The 15,373-nt window shown below is 43.9% G+C and overlaps 1 protein-coding gene across 3 annotated transcripts in view; it reads right to left on the bottom strand.

Annotated features, from left to right (window-relative positions):
* Window positions 1-15,373, bottom strand: part of LOC137427760 (neutral amino acid transporter 9-like) — an 83,148-nt gene that overhangs the window by 14,758 nt on the left and 53,017 nt on the right. For all 3 annotated transcript variants that reach the window (XM_068117481.2, XM_068117491.2, XM_078776342.1), the window contains 3 exons: window positions 14,062-14,172; window positions 10,269-10,375; window positions 744-857 (listed from right to left, as the gene is read on the bottom strand). In XM_068117481.2, the coding sequence (XP_067973582.2) occupies window positions 744-857; window positions 10,269-10,375; window positions 14,062-14,172 (332 nt within the window). The remainder of the gene's footprint in view (window positions 1-743; window positions 858-10,268; window positions 10,376-14,061; window positions 14,173-15,373) is intronic.

Raw genomic sequence — 15,373 nt, 5'->3', positions numbered from 1 at the left:
CTGTTCACCACCATCTCTTATCTTCCCCCATCCAAAACCTTGATCTCTTCTACCCCCACTAATTCACCCCAGATCCACTGAAATTCCAACTTCTTTCCTGGAAGTCCTTGCAGTGTCCATATGGTTTATACCTCTCCCACCTCCCCCCCAAGCCCTCTCCCTCCCACAGTTCTCTCGATGTCCCTGCTCTCAAATGTTGTGTTTGTGTCCTTCCCCCTCTCGTCCCATCTTGTCTACCGCTCCCCTTATTTTGTGTTTTATGTGTCGGTTTGACTTTTTGTGTCATTAATGTTAGCTCTTTCACGAGCCTCGATCTTGTATACAAAAAAAAAAAGATGGGCTTTTAAAACAAACATTTGTATGATTAAATGGACGCAAATATTTGTTCCAAGTAGATTGATTTAAATTATTAGCTTTTTATTATTATAGGACAGCAGGAGCCCATTAGAATAAATTTTGACGGATGGCAGGACAAAGATACTTTTAGTAATAGATGAGGATGTGTACACCAAGGTTTCCGTAATGGTTGTGCACCTGTTCTAAAGGTTTCTGTACTTCTGGAATCAAGGCATTACCACACCAATAAGACAAATGCAAACAAGTAGTAAGGGAATACCATTAAATGTAGGGAAAGTTCATTAACTTCACTTCACTTGTAAATCAACATGATGTATACATGTAAGTGAAAGTTAACCTTGAATCACCTTTGTCTCAAATGTAAAAGTAAAAGAAGCAAACCCCACCTGCTGTATACATGTCTTCCAGAGTGGGGGAGCAGGAAAGGTGGAGAATATGAAGATGCCAACATAAATGTAGGTGCCCCCGACCAGGCCATACGCAATGGAAAGGTCTCTGACCTGTAGGACCACAAAGGAAGGATGAGAGCAAGAATATGAAGGCTTAAATTTCAAAGTTTTGCAATGTTTAACGAGAGCGAAGTCAATGGCGCTATCGCAAATCTCCATGCTTCCCACTTCAGGCAAAGTTAAAAGATGGCAAAAAGTTCCACCAGGATTAACCCAATATCAAATTTTGAGTGAAAAAAATTATTGTTTTGACTCTTGTGACCCTAATGCTTCAGTCACATTTGGCTCGGCGGCCGTAGGGTCTAAAAAATCTACGGCCACTAGCAATTATAGGGCGGCCGCAGTATTTCCACGGACACACAATGTAGCAGTCACATATGTTTTTATTTTTCGGGTAGCCGCACGGGGTATTTAGAAATTGTGGAGACCGAAAACGTGGGGGTGCCGTACGGTCTTTGATTTGATGTCGCACGGTGACCTTAGGGCGTCCCTGCGGCGGCCATATAATTTTCAAGGCAGACGCAAGGTAGCCTCAAGGTGCCCGCAAGGCGACCGCAGGGGGGCCCTAAGACGAACGTGCGGCCAGACGGACGGTAACGAGTGGGTATATATACCAGTTCTTTTTCATATGTATAACAGCACTTACAGTTGTCATGGCTACGGCTTGTCGAATTGCTACGGCCAACCTAGAAATTAAAAAAGTTATAACTCCGCGCTATAATTCCACGGCGACCCCTATGGCCTGTAAAATATAGCCATACGCCCTAGGGCCACCCTGAGGCCACCTCAGAAACTCTGCGGCCGCCGCATGTTTCTGTCAATTTAGGGGGGGTACGGCCGCCGTATCCTAGCCGTAGAGCAAATGTGACTGAGGAGTAAGTCTCCACTCCCTGGGGCATGTACTGGGTGTCATATTCAAAAAAAAAAAAAAATATTTCATGCATCCCCCAATGTTGTTTGCATATACAAACATTCATTCTAAAATGTGGCCATAATGCATTTTTGCCAATTGACCTTTTGACCAACTCCAGGGCCCCATGGGTGGGACCAACCAATGATAGTACTGCTCTCATACCTTCTTGCCATGTGGTAATCAAAACTACCAAGTTTGATGAATATCTGCCCAACCATTTATATGGAGATAGTGTGCCGGATGGACGGTCAAAAAGACAGATAGACAGACAGACAACAATTTTCCCCATTCGGTGTTTTAAGCTTGGATATATATATATATATATATATATATATATATATATATATATATATATATATATATATATATATATATATATATATATATATATATATATATATATATATATATATATATATATATGTATGTATGTATGTATGTATGTATGTATGTATGTATATATATATATATATATATATATATATATATATATATATATATATATATATATATATATATATATATTGTTACGGACACGGCTAAAGATGTTGCTTGACCGAGCGGAATGGCCGCCGTGTTCGTACAGTTTACCCGATTACCCCCAACTCACCCGATTCCACTCGAACGTTGGCCAAATCGCGCTACGCTAAATCAATGATGGAAAGGACACAACGACTGGGATAAATGAAACGACGCAAGGGGTACAGTTCTCAAGACCTCCGGAGGAGGATATAATTAGTGGTGGAGAAAAGGGGTAGATTACAAGGTAGAGTGAGGTAAAAGACACAGAAGAGATAGGCACTTAGATACAATCTTATCTATCCCAGACAGACCACAGACAAACGGAACAAGGCTGACTTACACAGGGATTGATGGCAGGGAAGGACAGGTCGGTTGATAGCACAAGGTGCACCTTGGCTCGGGGACAGGATCAAGCACGGTCCAAAAGATGCAGGGAGGCCTCACAGCGCTCGGAGGTGGCGTCTTTCTTCTCCAAGCTCAGCGCGCATCTGACGTCACCTCCCTCTTTCTGCGCATGCTCAGCGGGGAGTCACACGCCCTCGGCTGGTTGGCTCCGCCCCAGATGGGACCGGTCCGCCGCTTCTATTGGGTGCGGGGGTTACCGGGCTCCGCCCTTGACGAGGAGCTGACAGCGAGCCCCTACTTGGTAACCCCGTCGAGCACATGTTCGATGGCGGCTCGTTGGAAAGGCCTGGTGCCCTCCCAACACCCCCTACCAACCAAGCCGGAGTGAGGACGCGCACTGCCCGCGCCGCCGCCGCTGTTGTTGTTGTTGTTGTTGTTGCTGAACCGTGAGGAAGAGCTGCGGGGAGGTATTGGGAGGTCCTAAACTTCCTAACGGTGCCATACAATCACATTCTGGTGCAACGAAGAGTCAGAATTAATGGAAACGAGTCCTTAACTGACATAGACTAAGAATAACTAGCAAGATGTCCTATAGTTGTCTACGTGAGATGCGGTGGACCTGGATGCGACATTTAATGGGGGAAATAGGGGGAGGTCGGGTCTACAGAGTGTTGTTTACAGAAAATGGGACTAGGGAATGGGGGATTGGGGATAGTTGGGAAGTATTGAGGAAATAGGGGAATATTTACAAGCGGATATGGATGGATGCAAATCCCATATCCGCAACAATATATATATATATATATATATATATATATATATATATATATATATATATATATATATATAGTAGTGACCCCTAATTCCGAACGCCCCTCATCTCGAACTACTCTAATTCCGAACCGTAAATTCGAGAAAATTTTGTCCCTAATTCCGAATGTATTTCTATAACCGAACCGCCAACATAGCGTTAGCGTCGTTCATATTTCCCGCCGCGAGCGTCGTTCATATTTCCCGCCGCGAGCGTCGTTCATATTTCCCGCCGCGAGCGTCGTTCATATTTCCAGTGCTGAAATTAGAGAACTGTGCTTCCATTGGTCTAAAACACAGGCCATTGTTGAAAAGTGGCACCCCAATAAAGCAGTGGTTAACAGGAGCATTAACTTGTCAGTGACAATGTGATTGACCACTTCAGAAAAATTAAGAAAAGTCGCCAACACCAGGCAACTTTGGAGAGGTGGTTCTCTAAAGAAAGCAAGCCTAGTGAGCCCCAACCCTCTACAAGTGGTGTTAAGAGACAAAGAGAGCAAACACCAGAAGCACAGTCATCTGATGTTAGCTTGGAAGGTGCCTCACCTTCCAAGCAATAAAACCCTCTCCCTCCTTCCTCCTCTCCAGCTTCCACATGCACCATCAGAACTCTCCACTAAGGTAAAGGCAGTTATTTTCATGTTAGTACATTTATTTCTTGTTTTTATTATTATTATTATTTGATATTTAGGGCATTTACTCATCTTATTTTACCGTGAATCATGTGTATTTGCAGTTAACAGTGTCTTGATAATGGATTTTTGGGGTCCAGGAACGGATTAATTCACTTTCCATTATTTCTTATGAGGAAAATAGTTTCTAATTCCGAACTTTTCCCAATCCGAACTGCCGCTGGAACGAATTAAATTCGGATTTAGAGGTCCCACTGTATATACATATATATATATATATATATATATATATATATATATATATATATATATATATATATATATATATATATATATATATAGTCGGACTCTGACATTTGCGGCAGACACGTTCCTGGAAAATGCTGCGAATGTCGAGTCCGCAAATATGGGGGCATTGTTTGAATGGAGGTGAAGGGGGTGGGGGAGCGGGGTTTAGTGCAAAGTCTTCGATATTGGGAGAGCTATGACACAGAACAAATCAGGACACAACAGAACAAAGGGAACAGCAGGAGAAAGGGGAAATGCCAATGGCAGCGTGGAGGGGGAAATAGATGGAGACAGGCAAACAAAGGATGCAGGTAATGATGAGGAGTAAAGGAGAACACAAAGGATGGACAACATGGATACATAAGCAAAATTATTGGGAGGGGTGGGGAGTGGTTTAACAAGTGTCGAAAATATCATGATTTTGGATGGGAGATGACTTCAGATGGTGGTGAACAGATGTCTTGAAGACCTGGAGGAAAGAATGAGATTGAAGAGCGTATGGAAGGTGGCTCCACAGGCAGGATAAAAGAGGAATAAATGAGTGGAGGTGAGCAGTGGCTCTGGATTTAGAAAGTTTCACGAGGAGGGGGTTGCTGGTGTGTCCTGCAGGTACCCGAGGAGGAAAAAGCACGGAGAGGGCAAACGGTGCAAGTCTTGACAAGGCGCCATCAGGTTTTAGAGGAGGGAGACAAGTTTGAAAGCTCATTCTTGAGATTGGATAGGTGTTATTTTCTGGCTCCCGAGAGAGTAGACACACTTGCTGCAAGTTTTGTGGAATGATCTGAGGTTGTCTTCAGTTTGATTTGCCTTCCAGGAGGAGAGAATACCAGTCGTTTTAAAGCAACTGCATCACCACAGGATTTAGAGTACCAAGCACAAGAGGATGGGTAAGATAATTGAAGAGATGGGATGAATCTGTGCAGAAGAGAGCAGGTTTCTGTGGAAGAATTCCCAGGCTGAATCAATATCCGTGGTGCTGGATATAGGAGACCAGTCCTGATGTGCAATATATATATAAATTAACCGCGAATAAGCGAAGCGTGAATGAAGGAGCAGGTCACATGTTATAATCCGCGAATGCCAGGGGTCCATGAATACCGAAGTCCGACTGCACTATGTATACACTACATGACCAAAAGTATGTGGACACCCCTCCTAATTAGTAGATTCGGCTGTTTCAGCCACACCCATTGCTGACAGGTACATATAATCAAGCACACAGCCATACAATCTCCATAGACCAGTGGTTCTTAACCTTTTTAAAGGCGCCGAACCCAAACGAAACCCACCGAACACTCGCGGAACCCCTCAAATTTGACAAAAAAATGAAGAAAAATAGCATCTTAATGCATTTTCTGTTCTTCTTTTCGGGAGGCGATCTGGGAAATGCGTGGTTTTGTTTTGGCAAGGGCCACCCTCAAATCATTTTCGCATGCAAGCCTGCTCCTTTTCTTTGTTTTAATGTCCACTAGTTTCGAAAATGCATGCTCGCAGAGATATGTTGCAACGAACAGCGTGAGGATCTCAAGGGCAATTTTAGCGATGTGAGGATACCCTTCCATTTGGCGGCACCAAAACTTTGAGAGCGTTGTTGTGCCGAAGAGTTGTTGTTGAGTCTGGCTCTGCTGAAGTTCGATGAGGTCGTCGAGGTATTGGTCGTTGACATCTGCCGTTTGAACGTCGAAAGTAAACCGCTGCGGCACCCATGCTGGTTATTGCTCTTGGTCGGGGAAGTAGCCGTCGAATGACTTTCCCAGCTCATCCAAGTGCGTGGCAATCGCCTGCTTCAGCTCCCCCGGTACAGCAGTGCCTCCAACTTCAGACTCATCTTCGATCCGGCTCACGCACTCGTCCAGTAGTGAAAAGCTCACGAAGTTGGCGTTCTCTGTTCGCCGCATCCACAATGGTAACTTCTTTCGGAAAGCGCTCAGCTTTTCTTCAGATTCGATGACATGCACTCCACCGCCCTGCATCTGGCAATTGAGATGAGTTTGCAATGAGTCGCACTCGTCGCACTCAAATTATCCCAGGAAGTTGTGGCCCTTATGGACTTGTTTTTGCCCTTTTCCTCATCTAGGTACATTGGCCATATTCTATCTCATTATTCTCGTGACCATCAAGGTGTCTCAATGGGACTTCCACATGGATGTCCACTGGATCAGCTGTAATGACCTGCACTATGTTCCTGGTAACCCAATGGTGTCTTTGTTTTGTCATAATCTATTTGCCTGTTATTAAAAAAATGTGCTGTATACTTCAATATTACAAGCTTTTTAATTAGGCTTGAAATCCGACAGGTGGGTAGCCTATTATTGTTTTTTTGTATACCAAGTCTAGGCTTGTATAGGCGTTGACACATATAACATGTAACAAAGTAAACAGGAGATGAGAGAGGGAAATACAATATACAACAGTAGGGAACAGGGACATCAGGAGATCTGGGACATCAGAATTTGAGTCGATGAGTTTGAGTGCGAGTTTGCAATTTGAGGCAATTGAGTGCGACGAAGATGTCAGCAAAGTACGCCAAGGCGAGGATGAAATCTGACTCTTGGAAGTGCGTTGCATGGCAATGCTGGTGTTCTCGCAAAAACAGGGCTAATTCTACACGCAAGGCAAAAACACGGCTCACAACCTGACCTCGTGATAACCATCGAACGTTAGAGTGGTAGAGAAGGACTTCGAATTCAGAGCCGATTTCATTGCACAGCTCTTTGAAGATGTGATGATTCAAAGCACGGCTTTGTACGTAATTCACAGTTTCAACGACGATTTTCAGAACATTGGCCAGTTTTGGAGGCAGGGTTTTTGATGCCAGCGCGTGTCTGTGCAGGACGCAGTGCGTGACGATGATGTGTGGTGCATCGGCCTTTACCAGCGCTCCAAAACCGGAGTTGCATCCCAGCATGGCTGGAGCTCCGTCCGAGCAAACTGCAGACACCATGTTCCACGAGAGGCCGTAGCTTCTGAAGAAGTCGTCCACAAGCTTCTTCACGTCAGCTGCCTTCGTCGTTGTTGTGAGAGGCTTGCAGAACAGAAAGTCTTCCTTGATCTCGTCTCCTTTGACATAACGCACAAATAAGATGAGCTGGCTCAAATTCGAAACGTCGGTGGTCTCGTCGAGTTGAAGGCTGAATTTCGTCAGGCTTGCGACTAAATCTGCAACTACCTGGGCGAGGATGTCGTCGATTCTGCATCTGATGGTGTCATTTGAGAGTGGAACGAGAGACAACTTGTTTTCAGCAGCTTTTCCCAGCATGATGTTGGCCATCTTCAACGCGGCCGGTTTGATGAGTGTCTCGCCAACGGTGTGCGGTTTGCCCTGCTTTGCGATCAGGTACGCAACTTCATACGATGCGGTGAGGATCAGTTTGTCAATTGGAACGAAGCCGAGAGTGGGCAAGGTAGCACTTGCGTCGAATCGGACTCTCTTCAATTTGAATTCATCCAGCGTTGCATCTTTGTACTGCCCCTCGCCGTGCAGTTTTTTGAAGTGTTCCCATAGTTTTGCTGGTGCTAGGCTGGAGTTGCTCAACTTGACATTGCAAAGCATGCATTGAGGACGCTGACTTCCGTCCCGTTCCGTCAAACACGTGAACCCGTACCGCACGTAATCGTCCGACCACTTCCTTTTTTTGCTCGACATACTGCAAAAAAAAGAAAAAAGTAACAAACTGATCTTAATTGAGTTCAGGCAAATAATTGTATGACAAAAATAAAAAAAGGAACATGCTTAAATATAATCAGTACCCCTCTGAAAACTGAGAAATTTTAACGAAGAAAACATAACTTATAGTTACGATGACGGGCTTTATTATCTACTCAACTCTATGTCACCTCAAATCCCATTATAATATGACATAGAAAACTGCGAATTGTTAGTTTTGAATTGCGACCAAAGAAGTTATATCACCTCCACCTAATTTTCTGAGTAATTCAATCATATTTTATAATCACCATCCACTTTTGACTTTAATATAACTCTGAACCCGCCCTGCATATCCACAAACATTTCCAAGTTACTTTTCAATTAATCAGTAACTCCAATGTAAGGTGCGACCAATGACGCACGGCACACGGCAAGCTAATCGAGGCTATTCACTGGAATTTCCGAACACCTGCAAAGTCCAAAATCCAGTCAGTAAGTAAGCAAGTAAGCACCATCAACAGAATAATTAGCAAGTTGCTCATTGATTCAACTTACTACAGTCAGTGTGAAACAACTTATCTTAAACACAGACCAGAGAAACCATGAATGGGATGGGAATACAATTACAAATAACATTTCCATTCGTTCGTAACATACATAGCAAAATAATAATTATATTAATAATAAGCATAATTACACATCGATTCAAAATTGATACAAAACTAAAAAAAGGAAAAAAAAATTGCAATGCGTTTCGGAGGACCTCCGCCAAATCCCTGAGACTGGCTCACTGAACCCCTGGGGTTCGGTCGAACCCAGGATAAGAACCACGGCCATAGACAAACATTGGCAGTAGAATGGGCCATACTGAAGAGCTTAGTGACTTTAAACGTGGCACCATAATAGGATGCCACCTTTCCAAACAAGTCAGTTCGTCAAATTCCTGCCCTGCTAGAGCTGCCCCGGTCAACTGCAAGTGCTGTTATTGTCAAGTGGAAACGTCTAGGAGCAACAACAGCGCAGCCACGAAGTGGTAGGCCATACAAATTCACAGAACGGGACCACCACGTGCTGAAGCACATAGCACGTAAAAATAGTCTGTCCTCGGTTGCAACACTCACTACCGAGTTCCAAACTGCCCCTGAAAGCAACGTCGGCACAACAACTGTTCGTCGGGAGCTTCATGAAATGGGTTTCCATGGCCGAGCAGCCGCACACAAGCCTAAGATCACCATGCGCAATGCCAAGCGTCGGCTGGAGTGGTGTAAAGCTCGCCGCCATTTGACTCTGGAGCAGTGGAAACGCGTTCTCTGGAATGATGAATCACGCTTCACCATCTGGCAGTCGGACGGTCAAATCTGGGTTTGGTGGATGCCAGGAGAACGCTACCTACCCAAATGCATAGTGCCAACTGTAAAGTTTGGTGGATGAGGAATTGAGGATGAGGATGAGGTGGATGACGATTGTGTGCTTCCAACTTTGTGGCAACAGTTTGGGGAAGGCCCTTTCCTGTTTCAGCATGACAGTGCCCCTGTGCACAAAGCGAGGTCCATACAGAAATGTTTTGTCGAAATCGGTGTGTAAGCACTTGACTGGCCTGCACAGAGCCCTGACCTCAACCCCATTGAACACCTTTGGGATGAATTGGAATGCCGACTGTAAGCCAGGCCTAATTGCCCAACATCACTGCCCCACCTCACTTATGTTCTTGTGGCTGAATGTAAGCAAATCCCCACAGCAATGCTCCAACATCTCGTGGAAAGCCTTCACAGAAGAGTGGAGGCTGTTATAGCAGCAAAGGGGGGGACCAACTCCATATTAATGCCCATGATTTTGGAATGAGATGTTCGATGTTCGGGTGTCCACATACTTTTGGTCATGTAGTGTATATTAAACACCACTTAACACTTTCATCGTTATAAGAAATTAGCAAGGGAACTCAGCGTTGCCTGGTCTATTTTTTTTTTAGGTGTCTAAAATACTTCCCTACACCCACGAAGGAATGGGGGCCGGGGATCATTTAATATTACCATTCACATTGATGCAAAGGCTTAAGATTAAAATCGATTAAAAACTATAGATTGAAAAAAGGCACACAAAATTTTATTTTACTTTTTTTTTCCAGCATTTTCATTGTTTTTTCCTAAAACACTCTCCGGTGCTCAAACCAGAACCTCTGAAAGTTTGACGAAGTTCCCTTCAGCCATCTCTGAGAAAAATGGCGACACACAGACAGACACAGAGACAAACGGCTCTTATAGTATAGAAGAGCAAGCAGTTACTGAGAAATTCGGAAGTCGTACATTGTTTTTCTGATGCCGATTGTTTTTCATCACAGTAATGATGCAGTTGTGTAGAAAGAACGCCTGGCTCAAAATCCCAATCATTGTGGGAAAGGTTTTGCGGAATTCTGCACACGGGTAGAATGAAGTAGGTTTTGTTTCATGCGATGCACAAGTAGGTTTGTTTCATGCGATCCACAAGCAACTTTGTTTTCTAAATTGTGGTCCAATGAATTTTTTTTTTAAACAATGCAAATTGTTACCCACGGCACATGAAAAAGAGGCACGTTCAAAGTAACAAAAGTAAAATTCTGCAAAAATCAGAATCTAAAGCTCCAAACATGATTGGCATTTGTTGCAATGAGGTAGAAGCATAAGGCCTGTTGCTCTCAAAGCAGACAGGCCGGTTGCCTCCCTGTTTTTATTTAGTGCCTCCCCTCCAGTATAGCTTTTCTGCTCTCTCAACCCTCCAAACATTCCTAACTCCTCCCGAATGCATGTGTTCATACAGTCACTCCCTCCTGGCTAAACTCCCAAAAGCCAAGCCTTCTGAACATCTCAAAGGTAGTACACTCTTGTTCCTCTTTTCTGCAGTTTGTGGAATTGACTTCCAGAGACTGTTCCCTTCCACACTTTCCTTTACCTTTCAAAGCAAGAGGCACGTCATGATCTCAGGTCATTCCCGATCCCTGAGCTCAATCTTTTCTACCCCCACTTATCCTACCCGAGTCAACCCACTTACTTGCAAGGTTACAGTTTCCTCCTTTTTTTTTTTTTTGTATACAGAATCGAGGCTCGTGAAAGAGCTAACATTTATCACAAAAAAAAAATCAAACAGACAAACAAAATACATAAAAAGAGGGAGCCGTAGACAAGATGGGGAGAGAAGGGGAAGCACACAAACATAACATTTGAGAGCAGGGACATCGGGAGATGTGTGGGAGGGAGAGGGCTTGGGGGGAGGAGGCATGGGAAGGGGAGGGGGGTGGGAGAAGTATAAAACACAAGGACACCAAGGACTTCCAGGAAAGAAGTTGGTATTTCAAAAACAGTGGATTTGGGGTGAAATTAGCAGGGGTAGAAAAGATCAAGGTTTTGGATGGGGGAAGATAAGAGATGGTGGAGTACAGCTGTTTTAAAGACCTGGAGGGAGGAGTGGGATTGAAGAGAGTGAGGGAGTTTGTTCCAGAGGCGGGAGAAAAGTGGAATGAAGGAGTGAAGGTGAGCAGAGAGTCTTGGTTTTGGCAGTTTAACCATAAGAGGGTTGCAGGCAGATCTTGTGCGACCTGTATGAATATTTGGGGGACAGAGCCCAGGGAGAGCTGGGGGAGCAAGGCCGGAGAGGAGTCGGTAGAAGACGGAAAGACCACCAACCTGCCTGCGGTGAGTAAGTGAAAGGCCATCGGAGATAGCTTCATCGTGGAAGATTCCAATGATTCTGAACGCTTTGGTTTCAACAGCGTGAAGACGAGCTAGGTGTGAGGCAGGAGCACCAGCCCAGAGGGGAGGGTAGTACTCCAATGAGCTGCGGATGAAAGCCTTGTATATGGTGAGGAGCTCAGGTGTGCCAAGGAAGGACTTCGCATGATGGAGGATGCCCAGTCGGCGAACGGCTTTGGAGGCCAGCTTGTAAATGTGGTTTTCCCAGGAAAGCTCATGGCAGATAGTGAGACCCAAAAGCTTGAGTGACAGAACTTCTTGGAGAGGATTATTCAGAAAGTGGATGGGAGGGTTGTCCAGTCGGTCTTTTCGGAGAGGCATCGTAAGAGTGTGAGATTAGTCAGGATTGAAAGACATGTTCCACTTGTTTGCCCAGTCTGTGATTTTGTCCAGGTCTGCAGAGAGTGAGGAGGCTGCAGACTGCCGGTCTGAGGGATGAGGAATGGAGCGGCAGAGAGTGGAGTCATCAGCAAAGAGATAGAGAGGATTTTCAAGAGATTCAGAGAGATCATTGATGAAGATCAGAAAAGGCATAGGGCCCAGAACACTGCCTGTGGGAACTCCAGCCTGAACAGGAAGAGGAGATGAGAGAAACCCATTCAGGGCCACACGTTGACTGCGACTAGAGAGGAAGTCCGGCAGCCATGCGTGGAGATTTCCATGCATACCAAAGGAGGAGAGTTTGGTGAGCAGAGCGGGGTGCCAGACCGTATCGAAGTTACATGATATATCAAGGGAGACAGCTCTAATTTCCTGTTTGGCATTGAGGACCTCCATCCATTGTTGAGACAGCAGAAGCAGCATGTCCAGAGTAGAGTGACCTAGTCTGAAACCAAATTGATGATCAGAGATCAAGCCATTTGAGAAGAGGAAAGATTTAATATCCGAAGCAATGATGGATTCCATGACTTTGCTGATAATTGGGAGAAGGCTGATTGGTCTGTAGCTGCAAGGATCTGTTTTTGCACCTTTTTTGTGTAAAGCGGTGATGTTGGCTGATTTCCAAGCAGATGGCAGATGACCTTGAGCAAAAGAGAGGGTGAAGAGAACAGAGAGAGAGGACTCCTACTAATTAATCTCTATCCTCTTCTTTTGTTCATTCATTCCCTTGCCCATTTCAAACCACTGTTACACTGCAAGTACACTGCCTTTTACGCTCCGTCAGCTTGAAATTCCATGAGCCACATTTTTCTTTTATAGAAAACAACTTAAATAAAATTATGACGTCCATAAAGCCTTCATGTACAGTGTTTTCAATGCAAATGGAGAGTCCACTAACAAAAATAAACGTAGTCATCCAACAAAAACATTCCCAACGTATTCTGAAGTTGTGCTGGTGACAATTCCATCACATTAGTACAGTGTGTTCAAAAAGAAACAACCCATGCATGTATCGTATATCATTGTAACCTAACCCTGTTATTTCTGATTCAGTGATCATCAAGTACAAGAATAGCTGATTTTTATGGGCAGCTGATTTCAAAAGGATTATGGCCACGAACATCTCCAGACCATAGCCCACCTAATTTCATTTTATGAGGGTTTTGAAGAACACTGTGGATTAAAATCATCCACACAGACTGGAAGAGCTCCAGGTCGACATTCAGAGTATTGTAGATGGCATATCAAGACAGACATGAAAAACAAGTGATTCGTAACAGGATTTGATCATCATAATAATAATCCGAACAAGGTTCCTAACAAGCTTCCAGGTCGGTGGTCTTTCCGTCTTCTACCGACTCCTCTCCGGCCTAGCTTCCCCAGCTCTCTCTGGGCTCTGTCCCCCAAATATTCCTTCAGTACGCACAAGTTCTGCCAGCAACCCTCTTCTGGTGAAACTGCCAAGATTAAGACTCTCTGCTCATCTTCACTCTTTCATTCCTCTTTTCTCCCACCTCTGGAACAAACTCCCTCACTCTCTTCAATCCCACTCCTCCCTCCAGGTCATTAAAACAGCTGTTCACCACCATCTCTTATCTTCCCCCATCCAAAACCTTGATCTTTTCTACCCTCGTTAATCTACCCCAAATCTACCTCCTTCAAATTCCGTTTTCTTTCCTGAAAGTCATTGTCGTGTCCATCGTGTTTATCCCATGTATCCCACACCAGCCCTCTCCTTTCCACAGATCTCCTGATGTCCCTGTTCCCTACTGTTGTATGTTGTATTTCCCTCTCTCATCTCCTGTTTATTTGTTACATGTTATATGTGTCAACGCCTATACAAGCCTAGACTTGGTATACAAAAAAACAATAATAGGCTACCCACCTGTTGGATTTCAAGCCTAATTAAAACCTTATAATATTGAAGTATACAGCACATTTTCTAAATAACAGGCAAATAGATTATGACAAAACAAAGACACCAATGGGTTACCAGGAACATAGTGCAGGTCATTACAGCTGATCCAGTGGACATCCATGTGGAAGCCCAATTGAGACACCTTGATGGTCACGAGAATAATGAGATAGAATATGGCCAATGTACCTAGATGGGGAAAGGGGCAAAAACAAGTCCATAAGGGCCACAACTTCCTGGGATAAGTTATAGAAAGGTCACACTTTGATTAGTTATGGAAGAGATGTGTGAACAAAACAAGAATCAAAGTGAAAAATTTATATATACGTGATCAAAAGGCAGGTGGAACACACAATGCAAGGTATTCATTTTCCGGAAAAGAAAGAAATGAAAAAAGAAAGAAAGAAAGAAAACAGTCCAATCTGTTGTTCACATTTCCAGACCTATTGTCATACTATGTTCATATGAATGAAAAATGCTGACGTCAGTCATTTAAAATCCCATTTTTTGCTTTTAGGAATGAATATGGCCTTGTCAGGTAGTGAGGCTACTTTCCAGTCAAACAAACTCTCGTCAATTTTCAAATATCAACCTCCTTTGCAATTTTGATTCAGAATTAAATTTTAATGTTACCTTATTCATTTTTTACTTTTTCCCCCCCAACACTGCTGTGAAATTTTATAACAAGATGGAGTCGCAACCAGAACGCTCCTTCGCAGGACAGTCCTCATAACCCTGTATTTTTGACAATGATCGACGTCCAACATTTTACACACTATATTCACAGGGTCCAGCCTAAAATGGAGGTATGATCTCTCATGGCCACCCTCACTTGCATCTACCCAATGAAAAAAAGAAGAGCTAATCTAAATAACCTCAAAGGGATAAACAGTGTTGTAATGTCTGACTTCATTACCCTGCTGTCTGTCTGTCCACACAATGTTCTAACATCGGCTATACCATCTGGTTGTAGCCAGTATTACACATCATCTTTTTTTTCAACTAAGTACCTCTATGAAGTATGCACAAATAGAATGTGAGTATGTCCATAAAGTACGTACTCTTAGAATGCGAGTTTAGCATCGAAGAAAAGACGTCCGAAGCGTTCGGAATCTGAGTCGATTATTTTATTAAAACAAGCAACCGACCATCCTGCTCGTCTCTCTTCCAGCACCCTACTGGTCCTGGAAATCCCTCGATCAACCAGAGAGCTCAAGCATATTTACATATTACAACTTCAAAGGCAAAATGATGCCGCTACATGAGTATCTCTATGAAGGATGCAGTATTAAAAATGTGAGTCCATCTATAGAGTAGTGCATAAAGAATGTGATTGCATCTATAAAGTACTAGCAGGAGTACCCGACGTTGCCTGGTGATGTTCTAATGA

This window comes from Myxine glutinosa, chromosome 1 (genome assembly GCF_964187855.1).
Source record: "Myxine glutinosa chromosome 1, kmMyxGlut1.1, whole genome shotgun sequence".
In the NCBI taxonomy this organism is placed as follows: Eukaryota; Metazoa; Chordata; class Myxini; order Myxiniformes; family Myxinidae; genus Myxine; species Myxine glutinosa.
This window is presented reverse-complemented; position numbering and strand designations above follow the sequence as displayed.